This window comes from Rhinolophus ferrumequinum, assembly GCF_004115265.2.
Source record: "Rhinolophus ferrumequinum isolate MPI-CBG mRhiFer1 chromosome 5 unlocalized genomic scaffold, mRhiFer1_v1.p scaffold_110_arrow_ctg1, whole genome shotgun sequence".
NCBI lineage: Eukaryota > Metazoa > Chordata > Mammalia > Chiroptera > Rhinolophidae > Rhinolophus > Rhinolophus ferrumequinum.
This window is the reverse complement of record NW_022680355.1, coordinates 9,494,400-9,519,496: the sequence shown is the minus strand read 5'-3', so window position 1 is coordinate 9,519,496 and position 25,097 is coordinate 9,494,400. Positions and strand designations below refer to the sequence as shown.

The 25,097-nt window shown below is 40.1% G+C and overlaps 1 protein-coding gene and 1 pseudogene across 3 annotated transcripts in view; one reads left to right on the top strand and one right to left on the bottom strand.

Moving 5' to 3' along the window:
* PRTFDC1 (phosphoribosyl transferase domain containing 1) overlaps positions 1–25,097 on the top strand; it is an 88,362-nt gene that overhangs the window by 57,807 nt on the left and 5,458 nt on the right. For all 3 annotated transcript variants that reach the window (XM_033100513.1, XM_033100514.1, XM_033100515.1), the window contains exons 4-7: positions 6,571–6,636; positions 22,743–22,760; positions 24,153–24,235; positions 24,726–24,772. In XM_033100513.1, the coding sequence (XP_032956404.1) occupies positions 6,571–6,636; positions 22,743–22,760; positions 24,153–24,235; positions 24,726–24,772 (214 nt within the window). The remainder of the gene's footprint in view (positions 1–6,570; positions 6,637–22,742; positions 22,761–24,152; positions 24,236–24,725; positions 24,773–25,097) is intronic.
* On the bottom strand, positions 15,179–16,313 carry LOC117019104 (complement decay-accelerating factor-like; annotated as a pseudogene).

Below are 25,097 nucleotides of genomic sequence, written 5' to 3'. Positions count from 1 at the left end.
TTAAAAATATAGCTAACCCATGTACTCAAATGCTTCAACATCTGACAGCTCAACACACATTGGGTGCCAAAATGTGCCAGCTACTGAGCGCACAGTTAGGGTGAAAATAAGGCTGCTACGTTGAAGGAGTTCTCACTCTATTGGCAACTGCTACATTCACAGAAAGTTCCATTTGGACGTGGTCTGTTAACATGCAGATATGTATAGAGTGTTATTGGGACACAGATGAAGTCCAGGGGACTCCAGGAAAACTTCCTAAAAGAGGTGATGCCTGAAGTGAATCTTGAAGAAACAGTAAGAATTACCCTTGTGAGGGAAGATGGAGAGGTGAGGCACGAACTGCCACGAGCTAAGACATGGAGGATAAAGCAGAGTGTTGTATGCCAGGAATTCTTAGGGTCTCAGTGCAGTGCAGTGGTGTTCATTGACGAAATAATGAGACGTGCCATAAGGAATTTGTCATTAGTAATATTTACCAAAATTTGCAAATACTGACTTTTCCTGTAAATTATTAGGTTGATGCAAAAGTAATTGCGGTTCTTGCAATTATTTTTAACCTTTTAAACTGCAATTACTTTTGCACCAACCTAACAACATGATACCTTAGTCAAGTTTCTTTTGTATACAAGTAGTGTAAGTCTATTTTAAATTACCCTAAGCTAAAATGGTGGATTTATAGGTATCTCATGATCCCTACGGTAAAAATGCAGCCAGGCCCAGAAAAATATGAAGGAACCTAGCCATCCATTCTCATCTTCTACCACAGATCAACGGTTGCCGTCTTATAAAGCAGTTTGACTATAAATGGCTCCGTAGAATAGCCATCAGGGATCTGATAAGAGATGATAGGTTCCAAAGTAGATCAGAGCATGATCTCCAGGTGGCTTCTGTCTATTGAGGAAAAAGGGGATGATGGAAATTATGCCCACCAAGTGGTCCACTTTAAAGCTCCAGACACCATAGCGTGGGCACTGGGGGTCACTGAGGAATCCCAAAGGAACACACACACGAAGTCATTTCTAACCAAGGCTCTCACCGTGATACAGAATGGCAATGGAAGGACATGAGTCCTTCTTAACCACATGCCTCAAGGGTAGTGGTCAGCTTCAGTAACCCCTAACCACAGAGCACGTGGCATACGTGTATTATAGTAACGTGCTAAGTTAAGAGCTGAACAAAGATACATCACAAAGCCAGTGTAAAGAAACTCAAGTAGATATAATCATCGTTCTTAGATGTAGATGGTGAGAAGACAGAGCCTAGTTTATGACTATTTATTATTATAGGGCAGGCACTTTTCTAAGTGCTTAATGCATATTAATCCTTTCAGTTCTCCCAATAATCCTGTAAATAGGAAATATTAATATACTTTCTTCATAGATAGGGAAACTGAAGCACAGAGAGGTGGAGTGACTTCCTCAAAGTCCTACAAGCAGTGGAAGCTGGGGCTGTGACAGGAAGCCAGCAGTCTGGTCCCAGAGTGCAGGGGACACCTGCTGCCTGTTCACTTATCTCTGTATTTCTTCTCACAACTCACCCCACATTGGTTGAAAGAATGAGTCTGTAAACAAAAACAGTCTCAGAAGGAAATGGATATTTCAATGAACAGGAAAACAAATAGAAAGTAAGTCAATTTTAAGGGCAGACGACATTAACATGATAGTTTTCAAATATTTGTTTTGCCCCCACCATCTTACTTTGAACCCAATCAATATGACAGAGACAAGTGGAGCTGGTCTGGTTGAAGCCCAGAAACCACACCAGCTCTGACTGCACTGTGCCCTCCACTTTAGCCCCAGACGGCTTAAAGGACTAAGAGACCCAGTTCAGTGTCATGTCCTACACCAACCATTGGTTGAAAAGAAAACTGGAGATACTGGAACCAATTTACCTGTTCTCGTAATCTGACTTGGTATCAAATGTTAGAGTTAAAAAAAATTTTTTTTCAGTAGTTTGAAACATTTTCATTATAAGCTCTCTAGCTTGATCATTAAAACTTCTTATAACTAACTGGTTTTGGTTTGGTTTTGCATTTCTATCCATCTTATAGTCTAGACAACCTTATTAAGTGCAGAAATAGCTGAGAGGAAGGATTAGGCTGAAATTTGGAAGTGAAGCAAAAGTAAGGCTTCTGTGGCGACTGAGAACATTGAGAAAGCTTTTGCCTGTATGTATAGATTTTCAAACAAGTCTCTCTGACTTTGGAAATAAATACCTGAGAGTGGTTCTTTGTTTATTTGTTTTCTTGATTTTTCTCCTTCTGGTTCCTCAAAGGGACAGGAATTCAGGATATTTATTCTTCCTCATTTATATTTTCTTCTAAACATTATCTAAGCAGTCCACATTCTCTGGGTGAGGAATCGCCATTGCTGGGCTATTTGGCATGCTCTCTTTTTGTACCTGGAGATCAGGTCATCTAAGATAGTATAATTTCCAAAATATTCCAAAGGATGGCTAGAGTCACTGTCAGAGATTTCCTTTGCTACTTAAACAAGTCCAACATTTCTACCAAGATGTTGATTTCTCATAGACGTTTCAGCTCATGTATTTACTTCATTGGTGCAACCAGGACCCACTCCTTCTGCGTGTTACTCTCAAAGATGTACTATGCGCTTCTTTCTTCTAGGAATATTGGGTGATGGGCTTTCCACCAGAATAGTATGGTACCAGGCAATTCTAGGATTGAACTGCATTCCTTCACTTCCTATGTCGTCACTTACTTGCCTTGTTTGGACAAGTTACTTCAACTCTTACTGCCTCAAGTTCCTCATCTATAAATTGGGTATTAAATAAGACCTATTCTGAGCGCTACCGGACCATAGCAGAACAGATATATCTATTCATGTGCAAACTCTTCTAGAGCACAGAAAAAAAAAAAGAACCACCCAACTCATTATATGAGGCTAGTATCATTTTGAAAAAAACTATAGGCCAACCTTACTTATGAAGATAAGATGAACAATCCCAAATAAAATATTATGAAATCAAAACCTATGATGTTTAACAAAAAATACATCAGTTCTAGGAATAGAAGGATCTTTCCGAACCATTAGAAAAATATCATGGTTGAACATAGTGAATTGAATGCATATAATTAACTCTATTCCCTCCTGAAACCTCACGGAAACTATGGTAAAAAAAATAAATAAGGTGCATACACACACACACACACACACACACGGACAAAGAGGACGGGGAACCGACTTCTGTGGGTAAGAGATGGCATTGTTTTTTAGGAAGCAAAACTGATTAAGGAAGGGCAGGCACTGACTCAGCTGAATCGAGAAAGTGAAAATCTGAGTGCCTGTGGAGAGAAATGTCAATGAGAAGTAGAGCATTCGTGTGCCAGAATTCCTGAAAGGCTCAGTGTCACCAGGTTCTTAGAAGATGGGGTGAGGGAGGAATGAGCTGAAAGCAGCGGGAAGCATGTGAATGGAGAAGTTAGACCTGTAAGTTCCCTTCTCTATCCAGGCAAGAGACAAAGGCTTATTCTCTGGAGTCATTACACCGGGGGAGCTCTAGATGCCACTGTACCAGGAAAGCCTGAGGAGTGACCTTCCTGGGAAGTAAGGAAGAGAGGGAGGGAGGAAGGTAGGAAGGAAGGAGAGAAGGAGGGAGGAACAGAGGGAAGGAAATTAATTATGTCTAGCATTTAGTGAGTGCTTGCCATGTTCCAGGCTCTGTTCTATCTAAATGTTCTATATGTATCAATTCGTTTGCTCTTCATAACAACACACCAGATAGGCAAATAAATGCACAAAAGTAACTAAGACAATTTGAAAAAGAACAGAACAGGGGGACTTGCTCTACCAGATACTAAAACATAGTAAAATGTTACAGTAATTTAACAGTATGGTTTGGATGCTGAAATATACATGTTAGCTTAAGGAAACAAAAATATAGAAATCGGACCCTCACATATGAGAATGAAAGATACAACAAAAATGACATTTCAAACCAGTAGGGAAAAATAAGAATTCAATAAATGGTATTGGGACAATAGACTTATACACACTTGGAAAATATAAGTTCCAGATGAATTAAGGACAAATCTAATATTAAAAACATGTTATAAACTTGGACTAAGTAAGACCTTCTGAAATATGACTTGGTTGGCAACACACTACTGTGTGACTAGCACGTTATTTAGCTTTCTGATGTATTGTGTTTTTTGTTTTGAATCAATAGAAAGGAAATGATAATAGAATTGTGAAATATACTCTGATCTGGCAGAGTATAAATCTCATTTTTTACATTAAACTTTGTGGTGTAATAGTTGTATCCAATTCTGCATACTTCAGTCCTCTGGAGGTACTGAAATTTTACTTTTCCTGTTGCTGTTAACATATTTGAGTCTAATATGCAGAAATTCTCCCTGTGTTAACGTCTATGTTAACTCCTGTATATCGGCACTTCTAGAAGTGACAAGAAAGTTTTTTCCTTTGACATTTTTGACAAGTTCTTAACCTACTGACATAACTGCTTGTTAATATCTAATTATATATGCCTATACAAAAAAACAGCAAAACATCAGGGAATTCTGGATATTCTTTGATTTTTTTTTTCCTTATGAAATCAGTTCCCATAAGAAGAAAATTATTGGTTTTATCTAACGTACTGGGCCACTTTTAAGCATTCTGTCCACTCCTTTGCAGGAAGCAGTGAATGCTTTACCAAGTGGATGTAAAAACATTTTAAGGTCATTTTTTTTCCTCTTAAGGTAAAACGCAATAAGGTAAAAAGTCAAAAGGTGCTTCATTGGTAAAACTGTTTATTGGCTTTTGGGCTTTTTTTCCCCCTTCCCAGATGACCATTCTATGACAAAGTAACTCTAGGTCTAGATCAAGACTCTTAGTTTCAAGTGAGAGAATTCAACTCAAGCCAACCCAAGAAAATTCCTAAGGGAATAAAGTGGCTTACATAGCTGGAAGGTCCAAGGCTGGGTACAGCTTCAGGCATAGCTGGTTTACGTGGGGAAGGCCTTACCCCACCTGATCCGTGTGGAATAAACTCCACCCAGAAAGAGGCAGGGCTTCTTGCCAGAATAAGGGAAGAAAGTGCTGAACTGGCAAAAGCAACAGCTGTCCACAGCAGTAACTGAAGATGTTTCCTGGTTCCACACGTCATACACATAGTGCCAAGATTGTCATCTTCTCCCTTAGGTTATCGTTTGCATCAAGGAGTTGCAACTTTACAGCAGTCTTGCTTGATCATAAGCCGAATGCCTGTAGGATATCTGCTTCAGTTCCTTGAATGCATCTCTGTAATGAGGCTAGAAAACAACTTGCCTGCTTTGTTTCCTCTTTTGCCTCCATTTTATTCTATGGTGCCATTCACTAAGTAACGATCTATATTTTATTTTGTGTGTGTAGGGGTGTTTGTGTGTATGTGTACGGGGTGTGTGTGTGTGTAGGGGTGTGTATGTGTGTAGTTGTGTGTAGGGTGTGTGTGGGGGTGTGTGTGTAGGGGGGTGTGTGTGTAGGGGTGTGTGTGTAGGGGTTTGTGTGTGTAGGGGGTTGTGTGTGTGTGTGTAGGGGGTTGTGTGTGTGTGTAGGGGGTGTGTGTGTGTCAGGATGTGTGTGTAGGTGTGTGTGTGTAGGTGTGTGTGTGTAGGGGTGTGTGTGTATAGGGGGGTGTGTGTGTAGGGGTGTGTGTGTGTAGGGTGTGTGTGTTAGGGGGGTGTGTGTGTAGGGGTGTGTGTGTTTGTGTGTGTGTAGGGGTGTGCTTATGTGTACGGTGTGTGTGTGTAGGGGTGTGTGTGTGTAGGGGGATGTGTATGTAGGGGGTTGTGTGTGTGTAGGGGTGTGTGTATGTGTGTAGGGGTGTGTGTGTATGTGTGCACGTGTGCATGTGCATGATTTAATTAGGACCAGGATAATGTACTGTACATAAAAACTATGAAAATGGATGCTTATAACCTTTAATGGGGTTTGAGTGAAGTGTCCTAAACGGGGTTCTGGGTCTCATATTCCTGGAACTGCAGAAAGTTCCTGAGGCTTCGTCATTCATGTCTGAAGGTCTAAATGCAGTCATCCTTGATCCTGTTAGAATTGCCCTTGACGTCAGGTGAGGACCTGCCCTGGTAGGTCCTCTAACCACTTCTAGAGTTAGGGGAGGCTTCTAACCACTTTGAGAACCACAGTTCCTCACTGCAGAGCTGTGACCGGGGCATGTTGGCGCAGCTGACCAGCACTTGGCCTCCTCCTGGGGCTCCCGTAGCCCTCTCTCCCTCAGGGAAGTCCAGGAGTATGACTGTCTTCTCTAATTTTTTCTGCTCAGGAGGGGTTCAGGCACCCATCAGAGTTTTTTCTTCCAAAATTAGGCTTGTTTGTTCTCTCTCCACTCCTTCAATCCGCTGTCCACAGTCTCTCACCCCAGCCATTAGAATGCTTTGTCTCAAGCACCGGAGCAGGAAGGAGAGTGGCTCTTGGTAACCATAGGCAACCATGAACCTGTATTAGCTATTTGTGCTTTATTTGTAAGATGCGATCTAGCCCCTGGCTGGGTAGATGGGAACATGTGCTCTACAGTTTTTCTTGTACAGTAAAATACTGGCTTCTCTGTTTTCAGAATGACCAGTCCATGGGCAAGATGCAGATAATTGGAGGCGATGATCTCTCAACACTGGCTGGAAAGGTTTGTAAATGGAACTCTGCTCGGTTCACACTGAGGTCTGATGTCGTGGGGAAGTCAGTAACCTTCATTTCAGGTCAGCTCTTGCAATACAGTTCAGACACTCTCCCCGGTTTGCTAATTCATGCAAGTGGATGTGTGAATCCTTTTAGTGATTTCTCCTTTATAAAACACTCCTTTTACAGTGCTTCCAGGATATGATGCAGACCAAATCTTTCGTCTTCCAGCTTCCTTCCAATCTTATTTCAGACAACCTCGTATTACAAAACCCCACTGGCACTCCTGTTCTTTCTTTTCTACTCACCCTTTCAGGTACCTCCTGAAAAGGAAGCTTTTCCCTTTATTTGTCTGCTTTATGTCTCTCATCTATGCCTTCACCCAGGCCCTTCAGTAACACATTTAAACAGGTTTGTTGAAATGTACAAAATTTGGGGATAGAATAAAAAGGACTTCGAGACAGCACATTTTTCAGCCCTTTTTCCATCTCATTAAAAAGAATGTAACCCGTTAGATCATGCGGCATACACCGCCAGTTTTAAAATGGAGTTTCAAACATGCCAATGCTTAATAATCAAGTGAAAAAATTGTTTGGATTCTGACATAAATGCATACTTCGGAAAGAAGAGTTGTTTCATAAAGCAGATGGTCTTTGTGGAAATGTGACCTGAAATGCAATTTTTGCAGTGAATGAAAACAACACAGAATCTGGTTTTGTTCAGCTCTACTGACATATCTTGTATTCATTATCCCTGAACAACTTCAGTTCTCTTAAGTAAAATGGCTCAGTCTGTTACACAAGCTCAATCTCTCATATTTGTAGTTGTTATTGTTACGCAATGCCCGGATGGTGAAAAGGAATAGCAACTACATTTAATAAAAAGATGAATAATAACATTAGGGATACTCCAACACCACAAAAACTCTACCTGCAAAATAGCTCACTTCCCTGTACTCCGAAGACAGCATAGTTGCATTCAAGTGTTAGATTGCTATCTAGTAGTAGATTATGTTCCATAGAAATTGGAATTAACTTGATGTTAATGTTTCACTAGCCCACCATTTGATGTTGCTATTACAGTGTATAAAATAACATCCTAGAATGCTAAAATACTCAAAGCAATTTCCAGAGAATCATAACTTTTTAACACTCTTGGAGTGGTATTTAAATGTCATTTAATTTATTTTTTTATCTTTTAACTTACCTTTATCTTTATGAAATGTATAGTTTTATCAGTATTTGAAAATTGGCACATATAAGTTCAGTATCTCTATAATTACCAATGTGTGTATGTGTATGTCTATAGTAACACGTTTAACTTATGTGTGTGATATCAGATCACCCAACTTAAACATTACATGTTTATCACTTGGGGAAGTAAACATCATAGGTGAAGCCAGGTTGCAGCCTCTTCTATTGTAGAAACATTATATCATCAGTATTCCTGAAGATCAAAAGCTAGCAAGTGATACTGAACACAGCTCAATATTAAACTCTGTTTTATATAATTTTTGTATGCAGATGTTAGTTCCCTTTGAAGTAAAATGTGCAAAATATTGAAGGATTCCTTTCATTTAGGAAAAGATGAGGTAAACATAATTTGTTACGTCATTATACCAAGCTAACATTATTACTGTGCTTTTTTTCCTCTTAAGATCTGAGATGAAAGCTCAGGTAGATAGGTTTATCAATAGCAACTGTATGCTAAGTTAATGCACATTTTAAATGGAGGTATAATTGACATATAACATTGTATTAGTTTCAGATGTACAAAATAAAGACTCAATAGTTGTGTATACTGTGAAGTGATCACCACAACAAGTCTAGTTAACATGATAAGTCATTTTAGTACTTTGTTGTATGACATTGCCTTACAGGTTTATTACACAAGAGAAATATCACACCTTGTGCTTTTACCATGGGGGTCTGTCAAAGTGGCAACTCTAAGAATCTCAAATGAATGCCTCCAAGAAAAACTTTGCACATAGACTTGTGGTCCTTCTCTCCTTCCTTCTAAAATCATCTTCTATTTCCTTTTAGAGTGATTTCCCTCTAGGATGAGAACTGGATAGTCCCTTCCTTTAAGAGATAGAGAGGAGGCTGAGGAAAAAGTAGTTTCTTACTGGGGGTGGAGTGAGCAGAAGGGGTGAAAGTGCTGTGCCTCAGTATCTCCTCCTATAATTACTGCAAAGACCCCCACCCATGAGAAAGTAGAGCTCGTGGAAGTTCAGGTAGGAGAGATGGAAAACCAGCCAGCAGTAAGAGCAAGCAGGAGTCAGCTTCAACTTTTGCTCACATGACAAATTAGCCTTCCAAATTACCAGGTGCTGTTTTGTGGTATCTTTACACCCTCCCTGTATGTGTAGATGCATTTCTATATGTTTTTCATTGCATGCCAAGTAGAACCTCTTGGGCTTTGAATGCACTGGGTTAATATTTCTAAGATGCATCAACATAGATTAGCCAGGTTTTCTGTTACAACAGCTTAAGGTTAAAATCCTGCAGTTCAAGGTGTGTAGGCTCACATCATAAGGGAATGCTGAATATGCCAGTGTAAACCACACTCTCTGCCTTCAAATATATCTTGAATCTGCCCGCTTTGACCCATGTCCTTGAGCATCACCCAAGTCTAGACCCTTGCTACTCAGAAAGTGTTGTCTAGGTCAGGGATCAGCAGACTTTCCAGGTAAGGACCGAGTAGTAAGTCTTTTAGATTTTGTGGGCCAGTTGCAACTACTTGACTCTGCCATTGTGGCATGAAAACAGCCATAGATAATATGGCAACAAGTAGTATGTTTCAGTAAAACTTTATTTACAGAAATAGGCAGCGGGCCAGATTTGGCTGATGGGCTATAGTTTGCAGACGTTTGGTCTGGGAACCAGCAAGGTCAGTAGCCCCTGGAAATGTGTTAGAAATGTCGTATCTCAGATCCCACCCCAGATCTTCTGAATTAAGTCTTCGTTTTAACAAGATCTTCAGATGATTCCTATGACCATTAAGGTTTGAGAAGTACTGGTCTTCTAGGGAGAGGCCACCACTGTCCCTTCTCTGGGTTGCTATGATATGGCCTCACAAGTCTCCCTGACCTTCTGCCTGCACTTAACCTTTGCCACCCTCCAAAGCATTCTCCACAAAGCAGCCGGAGGGATCTTCTTCAAACATGAATTGGATCACATCACTAGCCTACTGAAAACCTTTCGGTGGCCTCTCAACTAGCTTGTCAGATTTCACAACAACAAAAGAACTAACGAAAAAGTTAAATTTGATGCCAAGTTAAATTTGAATTTCAAATACACAATGAATAAATTTTTAGTATAATTATGTTACATGCAATATTTGGAACATACTTGCATTAAAAGGTTAATTGTTATTTATCTGAAATTCATGTTTTTCACTGGGTGTTCAGTATTTTACCTGACAACCCCACTCCTAGTGTTCTGAGATTAGAAGCCAGACTCCTTCTCACAGCCTGTCAGGCCTGTGTTATCTGGCCCGGCCTCTCTCCCAGTGTCATCATACATCACCCTCTCCTCCATGACCACACTGGCTAAGCTCCTTCCTGCCAGGACCTTGGACAAACTGTGGCCTGTACCTGGAATCCATTTCCCAACGATTCCTCAGGTCTCCCTGTATAAGGGAGGCCTTCCCTGACTATCTGTCCAAAATGAGCACGTGCTATCCCGCTCTATACTCCCCTCATTCCCCACTACTCTCTATATCAGTACCCTGTTTCCGTTGGAGCCCTTTCCACAATTTGCAGTGTGTACTTTGGGGCTAATGTTTTATTGGCCTCTTCCCCACCCGCCGCCTCCTCCCCCGGAGTATCAGTATGACGCAGACAGGACCACGTCTGTCTCACTCACCATCCTGTCTCCAGCATGGTGCTCAGTGCCTCGTGCATGGCAGGTCACAAGAAGTGTTTGGTGACGAGTCCGCGCAGGTTCCTCTTAATCTTAGGTGGAAATAAGAAAGCCATTTTCAACTCAGTTTGGAAAAGGGAAGACATGGTGGAAGGAAGGTATAAATAGAAGCCCCCTGGTCACACCAAAGGCCACCTCCACCAGCTGGTTTGGTTTAGAGTCGGAGGAGAAAGGTGTTGAATGGCGAGAAGGGAGCATGCTCTTTATAGAAGAAGGGCTTTAGTGTTGCAAGAATTCAAGGGGGAATGAGTTGGTGAATGCTACATAGCTGAGGGTGAAGGAGTAAAAAAAAAAAAACGACTTAACTTTTGGAATTTCTTTTTCCTTAAACTGAGAAAGGAATCAAATGGCCTGCCCTGTTCGCCCCTTCTTTAGCCTTTCAGAGAAAGGCTAGCCATTAAGAGTTTAAGAGAACTTTAAAAATAAATTTCAGAATCTTTTGATCATGCAGATCAAACACCAGCTGGGAAAAGACTTAAAAGGAAAAAGCACCCAACAATTAGTGGGTGCTTTTTTAATGGCTGTAGAAGAAAGTCTGAAACTGCAAATAAATGTCTGCATTTGAATGAATATCTGCATTGGAAGGGTGGTAGGTCATCATCTAATCTCTCCCTTCTCATATAGTCATCACATGATTTCCCAATCAATGAATCTACATTGCAGTTACATTTACTATTATATTATTTTTCTGCCATGAAAACTGTACATACCTTCTCTTTGTAAGTGCTCAGTACCCAGAGAAACACTGCAGGGGTCTTTCCAAACAAGATTCTTTCCTTGAGCTTAAAGAAATCCAAGAAGGAATGATTCCTTGGGACTGTAATTGTCTTATCTAGAGGAGGGTGCAGTTTTCTTTGGGACCAGTTCTGGGAATAACACAGAAGAGGGAGGAAGAGCAGCATGGAATGAAGGGAGGGGAATAGGAAAGCCAGGGGACAGGAGTGGATCAGTGTGACTGAAGTCAATTAGTCAGCAATAGGGAAATAATAATTTAAAAAACTGAACCTGTAAATTGGATTTGGTCTGTAGAATACATTGGATGTCCCAATAAAGAGTTTAACTCGCTCAGAAAAACAAGGAGGAGCCATGAAAGTTGTTGAGCAGAGGTGACATCAGGAAGCTGTGTTTTGGGAAAATGAACTGGCAGGAGGGTACGATTAACAGAGAGGAGGCAGAGAGACTTCAGGTAGAGAAGCCAGTTAGGTGGCGGTGTGGGGAGAGCCGGCATGAGTTTGTATTTGAACTACATGAGCAAAGCAGGAGTAGAAGAGAAGGGATAGAGTTCTCCAAGGAGCAGCGACAGAGTTAAATGGTTAAATGAAGGCAGAAGGGTTAGAAAGAATGTTTTGAAATGTGTTTATAAAAGAACTTTTTAAAACGTGGGAAAATAGCTCACCTGTGTAATTTTCCATGCTATAAGTTGGAGGCATGCTAAGCCCCATAACTGTCCTATGTAACTCTTAAACCCTCTAAGGATGCTCAAGTTAAAATATTTAGAAAAGGGAGACACTAAACAGCCCCCATGCACCTTTCTCTTTCCTTGCTTCTTTTTTTTGTTTTTCTCTCTTTCCTTCTTCCTTTCTCTCTTCTTTTCTTTCTTTCTATTCTTCTTTCTTTTCTTTCTTTTTTTTTTTTTTAAAGGGAGAGACGCTCACAAGGGAGGCTGGTTGAGTCATGGTTCTAAATAGGTCATTGCTATTGAATAAAGGGAGCCCTCAGTGATGAAGTTAAATGGCCTCTTTGCTCACAATGTTAAAAGCATTTTACTCGGTGCGTTTAAGCTGTCTGTGCACCATGCTCTCTGGCTGATTTTTTTCAAAGTTGATTTAATCCTGGCACTTCATAACATATGTATATCCATTAAAGCCAGAAGATTTTATTCATGTTCAAGAGAAATCTCTGAAAGGGTGAAATAAAAAAAACCAAACGCATGGAAACAAGCTCAAATCTGGCAACGGGAAAACACAGATGTGTAGGTTAAGTACAAGACTTCGGGAGACATGGCCCCCGCCCCCAATAAGTTTCTAATCAAATGCCAGAATGAAGCATCGGAACCTGCCAAAATTCCCTACTTGGCTGCCTTAGCTCTTTCATTCCTTTTTATTGCATCTGACTAGGCTGAGAACAATCATGGAAATGCCCACCAACTGACGATTCTGGCAATTTTGTGAATTATCACATAAAATGAAATGCTGAACTACATTCCTTTCTCCATGGGCCTTATACTCAAACTCCTTCCTCCTCGTGCTCAGCATCTGCAATCAGCTTATCCTCACTGCTGCCATCCCTCTGCTTGGTGCGACAGCCACAAAAGGGCACTGCTGGGGATAAGACTGTGGTGTGCTAATCACTTTGCATTTTAAAAGACTAAAAGTAGGAATAACCAATTGAAGAAAATCATTTAGATTTGTGTGATTCTTTCCTTCTTTCTTTCCTTCCTTTTTCTTTAGGAAGCTCGATGTGATTACCTTTGATTAGGATTGTACGATAGCAGACAAAGAACACACTTCAGAGATTCCCCATAGAATTTTTGCCCGCAGCCCCCAGGCTGCAGATTTTACTGGCTTCCTGGGAGGAAGTGAGCTAGGTGTGATGAGATGACTAAGACAGAAACTGGCGAACAGCTCAGATTCAGTGATCAGAGTTATCAGATTGGAAGTGTCTAGGAGGCACAGTGTGTTCTGAAGAAATTTCCAAAGCTGCCCACTCAAAAAAATGGGAATTTTAGAAGATTTCTTTGCGGCAATTTAAGCAGTAGACGTTAATTAGAGCTCAATTAAGGAGGAGTTGTACATCATTAAGGAAAAAGTGGAGGGGATGTATCAAAAGCATAATGAATTAGAGAAAGTGAAATAAGGTCAGAATTTTTGATTTGTTCCACAGACATTTCTTGAGCAACTACTATTACCAGTCTCCATGTTATATATTTATTGTTTAAACATGACTTAGTCTTTGTCCCTTAGTTTGTGGAGTTGTTTTTAGTACATGAGTGAAAATGTAAATAGCTTAGTTCTTTTAGACACTAGTAAAAATGCTTCCAAGTTGAGGTAGTCACTTTCTCCTCGTAGGCTACTTCTTGTGTCGCATGGCTGAGTCAAGCTTCCAAAGGGACTAAAGGCATTGCTTTTGTTGGAGGTGAGCTTTTCACACAACAGTTAGGCCGCTGAAAACCCAGACAGTGGCATATATTACTAATGAAAAACTTTGGAAACATAGTGTGATGTTATGTAAAGGAAAATAAGTATATATGTAATAACCACTCTATATAACTCATTAAAGAACTCTAGATTTCTGCACAGTTCCCTTTTAATAGCCGTCGGTTTGTCTGTACCAGTATTCCCTGCCCATCATTCATGAGCCCACCAAAAAATTTTACTTTTTAAGTAACTTAGAGAGTTCTTTGTATTGTTACAGATATTATCAATCCATTTCTTTCTTTCTTTCTTTCTTTCTTTTTGTAATGAGTTATTTCATTTAGGGAAAATAAATTTGTCTTTACATATCTTCTTGAACTTTTCTTGTTATACCTGCAAAACCAGTGTGTTCATGTATGTAAATTAATATAGGTAATCTCAATATTACAAAGGAATAAGATTTACAATTTAGGATCAATTCGGAAATATAGAATATTTTCTTCTGTTAATATTATAATATCTCTGGATACTTTTAAAGACATTAAGTTAATTAAAAAGACACCTTCCATCCTTTCACCCTTTTACAGGACTGTTTTGCCAAAAAAAAAAAAAAAGATTATCCTAAAAACAAAATTCAAATTGTAGCTGACACATCTTACAATTAAGGGGCTAAGTCCTAGTTAATTGCCTGTGCTTGTGTGACAAAGGAAAAATTATTCCTTCTTTATTTCTCCGTTGCCATCAACTAACCCACGAAATTCAACACTCTGGGTCATTAACATGTTTTTCATTTAAAATATTTTGTCAACACTTTCAGACTCATGTTAATAGAATTAGAGAATATAAAAATGCCTTCGAGTCAACAAGGATTATTTTATAATGTGGTTCATCTCTCTTTGGCAATTTTGCTTAGAAAAGACTAGACCATATCTTTTTTGTTTGTTTTCAATATCTAATTAATGTTTTTAATTTTTATTTCCTTTGTAAATAAAAATAGCATTACATATCTAGTGGAAAAAAGTTACTTGTTCCTTTTCTTCAGGCTCACCTTTTAAGCATGAACAAATCTCTACACTTTCCTACACTTTTAGGAAAGGAATCACTCTCAGTCTTGAGAGTTGTTCTATTTCCAAGAGGGTTAGGAGTGTTGAGAATGTGATTTCAGGACAGATTCATTTCTCCTCACTTTACTGATACGCCTACGCACCTTAGAAGACAATGATTACGTGCAAAACAAGAAGCACTACTGCATATATTGTGTCCACGCCTCCAGAAATTTATAAGGAACTAGAAATATTCTGTGTACTTGTGTGCGCTTTCTTGTCTCTTCTTTGGCTAAGTCAGCTAGCCAGTGATTGTTGGCATCATAAGCAAAACTGTCAATGTTGTAAATGCGTGTCCAGATGCAATGATGCCGACCCCTGCCGGAAGGGTTCCTGAATGAAAAGATGTGGATCTTGCATAAAAAAGGCATGGTTGCCCTGGGAACAGCTCAACTCTGTGTTGCTGTAATATGAGCAAAGGTCAATCTTTGTGTTGTATGGAGACCCTTAGTCACCGGGTCATGTACAGCAGTCAACTTTTGTGTTCCTGTGACTTGTGTAGCAGAAGTGTTTGCCATGATGAGAGTCTGGGATGCTGTTGGGGTCTCTGTCACTAAACCATTTGATCCACGGGATGTTTTGGCTATTGTGGCCGAAGCATTTGCTGTGATGGTTTTCTGAGGAGTTGTTGAGGCTTCTGTAGCAGCAACATGTACAGTGGTGGGTTTCTGAGGAATTAGTGAAGGCTTTCTGGCTGGAATATTTACTGTGGTGGGTTTCTGAGGAGCTGATGGGGCTTCTATAGCTGGAATATTTACTGTGGTGGGTTTCTGAAGAGTTGATAGGGCTTCAGTACCTGGAATATTTTATTGTGGTAGCTTTCTGAAAAGTTGGTGTGACCTTGGAAATTTGAGAACTTTCCTTGCATTCTGGCAATAGATCACTCTAATCAACAGTTTTTCCCACGAGAATACAGTAACTAGAAGTTCTACCAACTTATTTGTACCCTGTATTACATGAGAAGATGATGGATGCGCCAAATAATATGTCAGTTGTTATATTAACATGATCATTTATTATTTCTTCAGGATTCGGACATGATTTTTTTTTTTCCCCAAAAAATTCATCTGGTTTGGACCACATAAAATTCTGAAGGCAAGTTAGTTTTCCTGATAAAAAATGATCCCTTTTGTAGCCCATACGGCACTCATATTCCACAGTGGAACCCACTGGGAAATAATTCTGTTATTTATAAGGCTGTTTGAGAGATGCAAAGAGTAGCCTGGTTGGAACGTCACAGCTATGATTACAAAATTCTGCAGTCTGTGACCATTCATTGTCCTTAAAACAGATCACTGAGTCTGGCTTGCCAGAAACTTTTACGAAGCCCTTATTACATTTGTACATTACTGTGCTTTGTTCAGGAAAACTTGTACAACCTTCCAAAGCTGGCTGGGCATTAGGTACACCTGGGGGAAGGCTGCAGTCACTCCCCACAGCCTGTGGACACAGCAGCAGCTGCAACACGGTCAGCCCACCAAGGAGGCACAACACTGCAGGGGCGCCCCGCCGTGTGGGACTCATAGGGGGACAGGGACCCCGCCCCGGGACTCTGTGGCCTCCGCCACAAAACCAAGCGGGCTCCAGCAAGGAGCTATAAGTTGCAGCACCTTATTAACCCATTTCTTAATTCTCCAAAATCCGCTGAGAAATACAGTTAAACTATACTTAACCAATGCTTTTCTCATACTAATCCTTCCGAGAAAGAAGAGCTTGCCTAAAAATATAAGACACTGGAAGATGGTAGGAAAAACAATTAGGACTTCTAAGAAAAGAATAAACAAGCTGTAAAAGGTAATATAATTATAGTACACTGTAATTATATTATCTTTAGTGGGGGGGGAATGTAAGCAGTACAAGATATAGTTGTAACAAAGTAACTGCATTGGGCAATGGGGAAAGGAAGTGGAATAGTATAAAAGAACTAAATCCTTATCTATTATATAATATAGTAAAAAGATAATGTCTTAAATTATTAAATTGAGAAATAGAAACATAGAAAAAGAGACTATTATGAATTAAAAGAGAATTAAAAATCCAATGTGTGGTCTTATATTGGACAAACCAGCTACAAAGGCTATTTTAAGGACAATTGGAGAAATTTAAATATGTGCTAAGTTTTATATGATATTAAGAAATTGTCAGAAATCCAAGATGGTGGAGTAGATAAACACTGTGCCTGCTTCCTTCCGAGAACACATCAAAATTACAATTAAATTACAAAACAATTAACCTGAAGAATCATCTCAAGTCTAGCTGAACAGAAATTTTATAACTAAGAATATAAAAAAAAAAAAGCTACATTGAGACTGGTAGGAGGGGCAGAGACAGGAAACAGGCTGGCCCAAAACCTCCATGTGGCAGCTGTCAATCAGGAGGGTTAACGGAAGTTACCCCTTGGAGGAGGGAGGGACTTCAGCCCCACACCAGGCTCCCCAGCCTGCAGTACTGGTGCTGGAAAGAGGAGTCCCAACAACATCTGGCTGTGAAAAACAGAACTCCTACTGTCTGGGTGGGACAGAAGCCTAGGAGAAACACATCCTCTTAAGGGACCCATGCACAGACTCACTCTTAGACACTCATCCTGGGCTCCAGCAGAGGGACAGTGACTCGGGGGGATTCAGAGGCATACGGAGAGGGCAAACTGAGATGTGTAACTATGGGGCGAGGGCTGAAGGACAGTCACCATTTTTCCTGTGAGGGGGCTTCCTTCCATGCAGCCGACAGGCAGATGCCATCTTTCCTGTGTTGAGCCCAAACCCACAGGCCAAAGCTGAATCTAATTGGGCTGGTGAGCTCCACTGCTCCACCCTGCTGACTCACTGCAACCCCCCTCCTCTCATCCAACTTGAGGATCAATGGAGGCACTTTCTTGGTGAGAAGCTAGCCCCACCCGCACTATGTGTACACTCTTCCTTGGTAAACTATTGGAATCCTTGGCCCCACACAGACAATGACTGGCCTCGATGTTCTCTGAGATGTTTTCTAAGTAGCTCCAGTCTCAACACTGGTACCAGAATCTACATTAATTAGCAACCACAACTCTTCCCACTCTAGTAACTCCCTGAGACCCTACCTCACCCAACTTGTGTACCACATGAAGCTCTATCAGTGGCTGAATCTTAAGGTAGCCAGCAGGTGACAGCAGGCCTAAGGGTGTCCTGGCTTTTTGTGGAGTGACCCTAGGCTTGGTACTGGTGGCAGACATCCTTAGTTCACGGTGTGGCCTCACCCATATGCCTCCAGGTTTAGCACAGGCAGCAAAGAACTGCAGATCACTTTGTAGCTCCTACCAGGTAGTTGCCGGCCAGTCACAGACAGTGGGTGACCTGGGCCTGCACCAGAGCCCCTCCCAAGAGGCCCCAAAACCAACACACTTGGAGGTTGGCTTCAGAGCACTGCCCAATTAGCTGCACAAGCAGCACACCCAAAGAGTGGTCTCAACAGGTAACAGAGCCCACTGGGGTGAATCCCACTCAGTGGGGTAAGTCCCCCACACAGCAGCTCATGAGCTGTGGATGTGGCCAAACCTCACAGCCAATCACCCTGAGGGTCAATCCCACCCATTGACATGCCAATAGCAATCAAGGCTCAACTAGGAGGACACACAAAGCCCAGTCAAGGGACACTCCTGGAACACCTGGAGGAGATGGTGCCAGGGCCCCACAGGGCATATGGCCACCTGATGGGAGACATAGCATATCTACGTAATACGTAGAAACAAACGCAGAGAGGCAGCCAAAATGAGGAAACAAAGAAATACATCCCATATGAAAGAACAGGAGAAAACTCCAGAAAAAAAAAACTAAGCAAACTGGAGGCAAGCAACCTACCAGAGAGAGTACAAAACAATGGTTATAAGGATGCTCAATGAACTTAGTGAGAACTTCAACAAAGAGATAGCAAGCATAAAAAAAGGACATAGAAACCATTTTTAAAAAACCACGAACTGTCTCTGGGTGGTGAACACACAATGGGATTTATAGATGATGTAATACAGAATTTTACACTGAAATCTATGTAATTTCACTAACAATTGTCACCCCAATAAATTTAAAAAAAAAAAATCCAGTCAGAAGAGAAGAATACAATAACTGAAATGAAGAATGCACTAGAAGGAATCACCAGCAGACTAGATGAAGCAGAGGATTGAAACAGCGATTTGGAAGACAAAGTAGCAGAAAACACCCAATCAGAACAGCAAAAAGAAAAAGAATCCAAAAAAATGTGAGGATAGTTTAAGAGACCTCTGGGACAACATCAAGTGTAACAACATTTGCATCATAGGGGTACCAGAAGGAGAAGAGAGAAAGCAAGGGATTGAGAACCAATCTGAGGAAATAATGACTGAAAAGTTTCCTAACCTGGAGAAGGAAATAGACATGCAAGCCCAGGAAGTGCAGAGAGTCCCCCAAAAAATGAACCCAAAGAGGCCAACACCAAGACACATCATAATTAAAATGGCAAAGGTTAAAAACAAAGAGAGGAATCTTTTCTTAAATTATGTAAATGTCTAACCACTCTGCTGTACACCGGAAAGTAATATAAAATAATATTGAATGTTCACTGTAATTGAAAAAATTAAAAATCCTAAAAGCAGCAAGAGAAAGGCAACTAGTAATTTATAAGGGAGCTCCCATAAGACTGTCAGCTGATTTCTCAAAAGAAATTTTGCAGGCAAGAAGGGAGTAGCAGGAAATATTCAACATGATGAAAAGCAAGGATTTAGAAGCAAGATTACTCTATCCAGCAAAGCTATCATTTAAAACCAAAGGGCAGATAAAGTGTTTTCCAGACAAGATAAACTTAAAGGATTTCATCACCACCAAACCAGTATTACAAGGAATGTTAGAGGGACTTTTTTAAGATGGGGGGAAAAAGATCAAAATTCTGATTAATAAAATGGCAATAGCTACATTATCTATCAACAATTACTTTCAATGTAAATGGATTAAATACTCACTCAAAAGACATAGGAGGGCTGAATGGATAAGAAAACAAGGCCTTTACATATGCTGCCTACCACAGACTCACTTCAGATCAAAAGACACACACAGATGGAAAGTAAAGAGAAGGAAGATGATATTTCATAAAAACAGAAATTAAAAAGAAAAAAAAAACTGGAGTAGTAATACTTATACCAGACAAAATAGACCTTAACACAAAGGCTATAAGAAGAGACAAAGAAGTAGCCGATAATCCCACTTCTGGGTATTTATCTGAAGAAACCCAAAACACCACTTCAAAGGGACATGTGCATCCATATGTTCATTGCTGCATTGTTTACAATGGCCAAGATGCAGAGGCAGTCTGTCAGTGGATGAATGGATAAAGAGGAGGTGATACCTATATATACAGTGGAGTATTGCTTGGCCTTGGAAGAGAATGGGTTGTTGCCATCTGTGGTGGCATAGATGGACCTGGAGAGTATTGTGCTGAGTGGAGTGTAAGACAGAGAAAGACAGATGCAATGTGATTTCACTTATATGTGGAATCTAAAGAACAAAATAAACAAACAAAACAGAAACAAACTCATAGATACAGAGAACATTTTGATGGTAGCTAGGTGGGACGGGGGTAGTGTGTGAGGGTGAAAAAAGGGGAAGGGATTAAGAAGTATAAACTGGTTGCTACAAAGTAGTTATTGGGATGTAGGGTAGAGCATAAAGAACATAGTCAATTATATGACAGTAACTGTATAGTGCCAGGTGGGTATTAGACTAGTCAGAGGAATCTTTTCTTAAATTATGTAAATGTCTAACCACTCTGCTGTACACCGGAAAGTAATATAAAATAATATTGAATGTTCACTGTAATTGAAAAAATTAAAAAGGGCAGAAAGGTGAGGGGGAGTAAGAGGTCCAAATTTCCATGTACAAAACAAGTCATTGGGATGTAATACACAACACAGGGAATAGAGTCAATAATAATATTGTGATAGCATGGTATGGTGTTAGATGTTTCCTGGACTTATCAGGGTGATCACTTCTTCAGGTATGTAAATGTTGAAAGCTATGGTATACCCCTGAAATTAATATAATATTGTATGTTAGCTGTATTTTTAATTAAAATATTTTTAAAAAGAAATTGGCATTTTATTAAATGTGACAATATTTAGTTATGCATAATAAAGAATATCGCGATAACCTTTATTTTAAAGTACATAAACATCGTAAAATATTTTAAACAGACAGACATCAACATTTAGAAAATAGACTTTTCTATTTGATTTTTAATTTTTGTATGCATTACCTTGATTTTTAAGTATGTTTAAGTAATTTTGACAATATATATCTGGATTTGTACACATCCGTGTCCACTTCTTAGCCATCACTTTATCTTACAGTTGAAGATAATCTTTTCAAAGATGACTCTTTTGTTTTGCAAGGTTCTGAACTTTCAAAAAAAAAAGATTTAATTACAATCAGTGCACTTAATTAGGCAAAAATGCAGACTAACAGTTTAGAAAGGTTTTTCATTGTCAGATTGAAACAAAAAGAGTAAACCAGGAAATTAAATTTACCAATTATTTTCCCAGTATTCTCTTTTGTTAATAGGCATGGTTGGTCAGTCTCCGTCAAACTAGAAATGCGCATCCTAACTAAATGTTATGGGTTCATGGTTAAGATCATAGCAAATCTGTTTAGAATACCAAGGAGAGTCCTCTGTCAGTGTGATTCTTAGGGTAGAGAGGATACCGGGAGCATGAATTACTTCAAAAGTAGACAAAAAAACCTTACATTTTAATGGTAAAATTAAGATTTTTAGGGAATTTAATGACTAAATAAAATACCATACCTGAGAGAAAAACACTTCCTGAAAGAATTCTACCTCAGAATTCATTTGACACATAAGTAATATGGTGCAAATTTAACAGACTTTTTGGTTGGTTGATTAACCTTTTTATTCCTTAAATCTCTTTTGCAGTAGATATAAGTAAGGTACCTAAGGTGCAAACCTTGATGTAATTTTTTTAAAGTATTATATGAATAATAGGGATAAATGAAAGGTCATCTAAAGAAAGGCACCATAACACTGAGGGGCTATCCACACCATTTAGTTAATTGGAATGGCATATTAACACAGTCATATTTTAATTTGGTGGGACAGCATTGACATGTAACTACTAATCCATTTAATTGGTTGATTTTAACTCATTAATAAGTGTAATCAGTTATTATTCCTTCATTCAACAAATAATTACGGAGCATCTATCTACAGGTATTTATGCTGGGGACTGAGAATACGTAGTAAGCTACACAAACATGATTGCCACCCTCATGGATTTTATAGTCTAGTGGGGAAGACGGGTATCAAACAAGAAATTAAAATGAAACATAATCAGTGTTCTTAGGGGAGAAGTCGCTGAGTGTATTGAAAGTACATAGCAATGAATCTCACCAGGTCACTAAAATTAAAAGCCAGGCACCTCACAGCCCTCTCCTTAGCCCACCTCCTTCCTCGGGGTTGAAAATTCAAAAGTAAGTGCAGAATCCCCAGTGATTTTGGTGGCTACTCAGGATTAGCTCTGTCACAGCTGAGTATGGGATCCCTCTACTGCGCGTTGTCTCCATTAACAATGCAGTTCATGTCAGCTTTGCTTCCCTGGTAAAAGGCATAGTAAGCTTTGTATCTCAAAGAATGAGGGGTGGGGCACTTGCAAGAATTATGGAGGTGGGGTCACTTTATGGGTAGTTCCTCAGACAGGTAACAGAGTCTAAGCTAAGCCTGCTCCTAACCCAAATAAAGATATTAATATTGTAACACCAAGTAATCCCAGAGAGACCGTAAAAATGAGTCAGGAACACCGAGATTGTCTCCAAGCATTTGGGTTAGATAGAGTGGGGAGGTCCAGCTAAGCAAATTGAGAAATTCTAACTGTAAGCAAAATGTGTGTTTATCTTGTGAGCCAGATTTGCATCATATTCTGAATAACTGGTGTTTGTTTTTCAGAATGTCCTCGTTGTTGAGGTAAGCCGACTTTTCCTTACCCATATTTGAAAGTTGAAAGATTCTAACGGTGAGTTTTAAAATATAGAACTTGTCATTGAATTGGCCAGGGATTTATTGGATCCCTATTGGCTGTCCAGATTTATTGCCTAGAAGCCAGCTAGAATCTCGGACTTGAAATAACCAAGAAAAAAAGCTTTGCAAGTTGTGTGGTACTTTGTCCTTTTTTATATCTAATTTCACACTGTCTAAATTTGTTCTTATGCCTATTTGTGAGTCAGATATTTTTAAAGAAAAGGAAACGAGCCCTGAGAACCCAATTTATTTATTAGTAAAGCCAAGGTTAGAACTCTCTTCGCCTTTAAGTGAGTGGTCTTGCTCATAACCTCTAATGACTTTGATCATTTCTACCTTCAGCATCCAAATAAAAAATACAGTCAATTTTAGAATGGCATTCCAAAGGAAAGCTATGATTTAATTTAATTGTTTTTTGTGTTTTTAAAAAAGAAAGAACAAAAGGGAGGGAACAGGGAGCGGGAGAGGGAGGCAGGGAGGACAAAAATACAGCCTTTATGGCAGCAGTGGACTAATACAGCAAATGTCCGTGTTTCCTTCAAGAGCACACCTGTCTTATCAGATGGCAAAAATTCAAGGGAGCCTGTTTTCAAGCTTTTGTTACACAATTGCCTGTGTGTGCCATATGTATCTGCAGTTCTGGCTGAGACATAACCCGTGAAGTAGAGACCCTCTAGCTAAATCAATTGCCCAACCCTGGTTAAATTCAGACCTCTTGTTTTGACAATCAGCTCCTGACAGCTGATTTCTGTCCCAAGGACAATAAATTCGTGCTGCCCATTCTACTCTAATTGCTCAGCAGCTCATCAGCGGACATGAGCCTCAGCTTATTGCAGCCTCGCACCCTCAGAATTCAAGGGCTGTCACCAGCTGCCGTCCAGACACATCTCACTTCCCAGGCTTAGAGGCCCCTCTTGAATGGGGAGGGCAAGGGAAAGGTGTTTATCCATTCAGTGTATTCAGACGTACATCCCATGTCCATGAAAATTCATGCGTCCTGTATTGTATTACATAACCTCGGGGCCAAATTTAGTCCTTGAATATGCGTGCACGAGTCCAAATGTACTCAATGAGGAGCCCCACATGCTCTCCAAAGGCCGAATTTAGCCTTTTAACACAGCTCAAGGATTCGAGGAAATACCAATGTATTCTCCCAAGCCCAGAAGGAAGCACCTGTCTAAAAAATATAACCAACTCTGCCTCCTCCTTTCACTCCAATTCAATGGCAATTCTAATTACGATGCATTATTAATAAGGAATATAATTACCTGTCTGGATGAAAAATCTATTATGCTGCCCAAATGCATTTGGTTGAATTTGTCTGTCCTCTTTGCAAAGGATGTTGTTGGAACAGGGAGGACCATGAAAGTGCTGCTCAGTCGCTTAGAGAAATACAAGCCCAACATGATTAAGGTGGCCAGGTGAGTAGGACAATCACATCATCATTGTTTCTGTCTTTTCAAACATGTCCAAGAGGGATGCTAGCACAGGGTGCTGTTTTCAAAGAGTGCAGTCTACCCCAAACCAGCGACCTTTTGCTCTGGAGTATTACGGTTTGACCACACTAAACAAATAGCCGATTTGACAGCTTGCCTGAGAGAGAGGAAAGGGAAGAGGACATGTTTTGCTGTGGCTCAGTCCCTACTTGCTGTGCCTCTAGCTGTTTCCAGGAGCAGCTGGCTGGGTCGTGGTGCCAGTTCCCCACACTCCACCCCCCTTTATCCAGAATCACTGAGGTGGTGCCGCAGTAGCAGCAGCATGAATTAGAGGGCTGTGATCATGCCCCACCTGCTCAAGGAGAAAAGAACACATTTTAAATACATATTTTAATGATGTTTGATTCTATTTGCAATTCACAGAGATTTTATTTGGCTCATTAAAGTTTTTTTTTGTTTGTTTTTTTAACGGTAGTTTGTTGGTGAAGAGAACACCTAGAAGTGATGGCTTTAGACCTGACTGTAAGTGTTTCTGGTTTCTGTTCGTTGATGGGTTGGTTGGTTGGCGATGGTGGTTTATGTTTAAGAAATTCCTATTTTACGGCATTCCATGTGAAGTGGGAGACGTATAAGACTGGTAGTCCCACAAATTTCCTATGGTCTCCGAGCCTTGCCAGTGAGAATAGAACTCTTTACAACAAGGGGCTTAATTCTAATTTACATCTTTCACAGGAACTCAATTGTGTGCATGGATATTTTGATTTTTATGTTTTTTATAGCCCCTTACCTCCAAAGAACTCAGCTAATAAGTTTTAGGGGGTGGAAGGAGACTTGAACTTGCTGGACT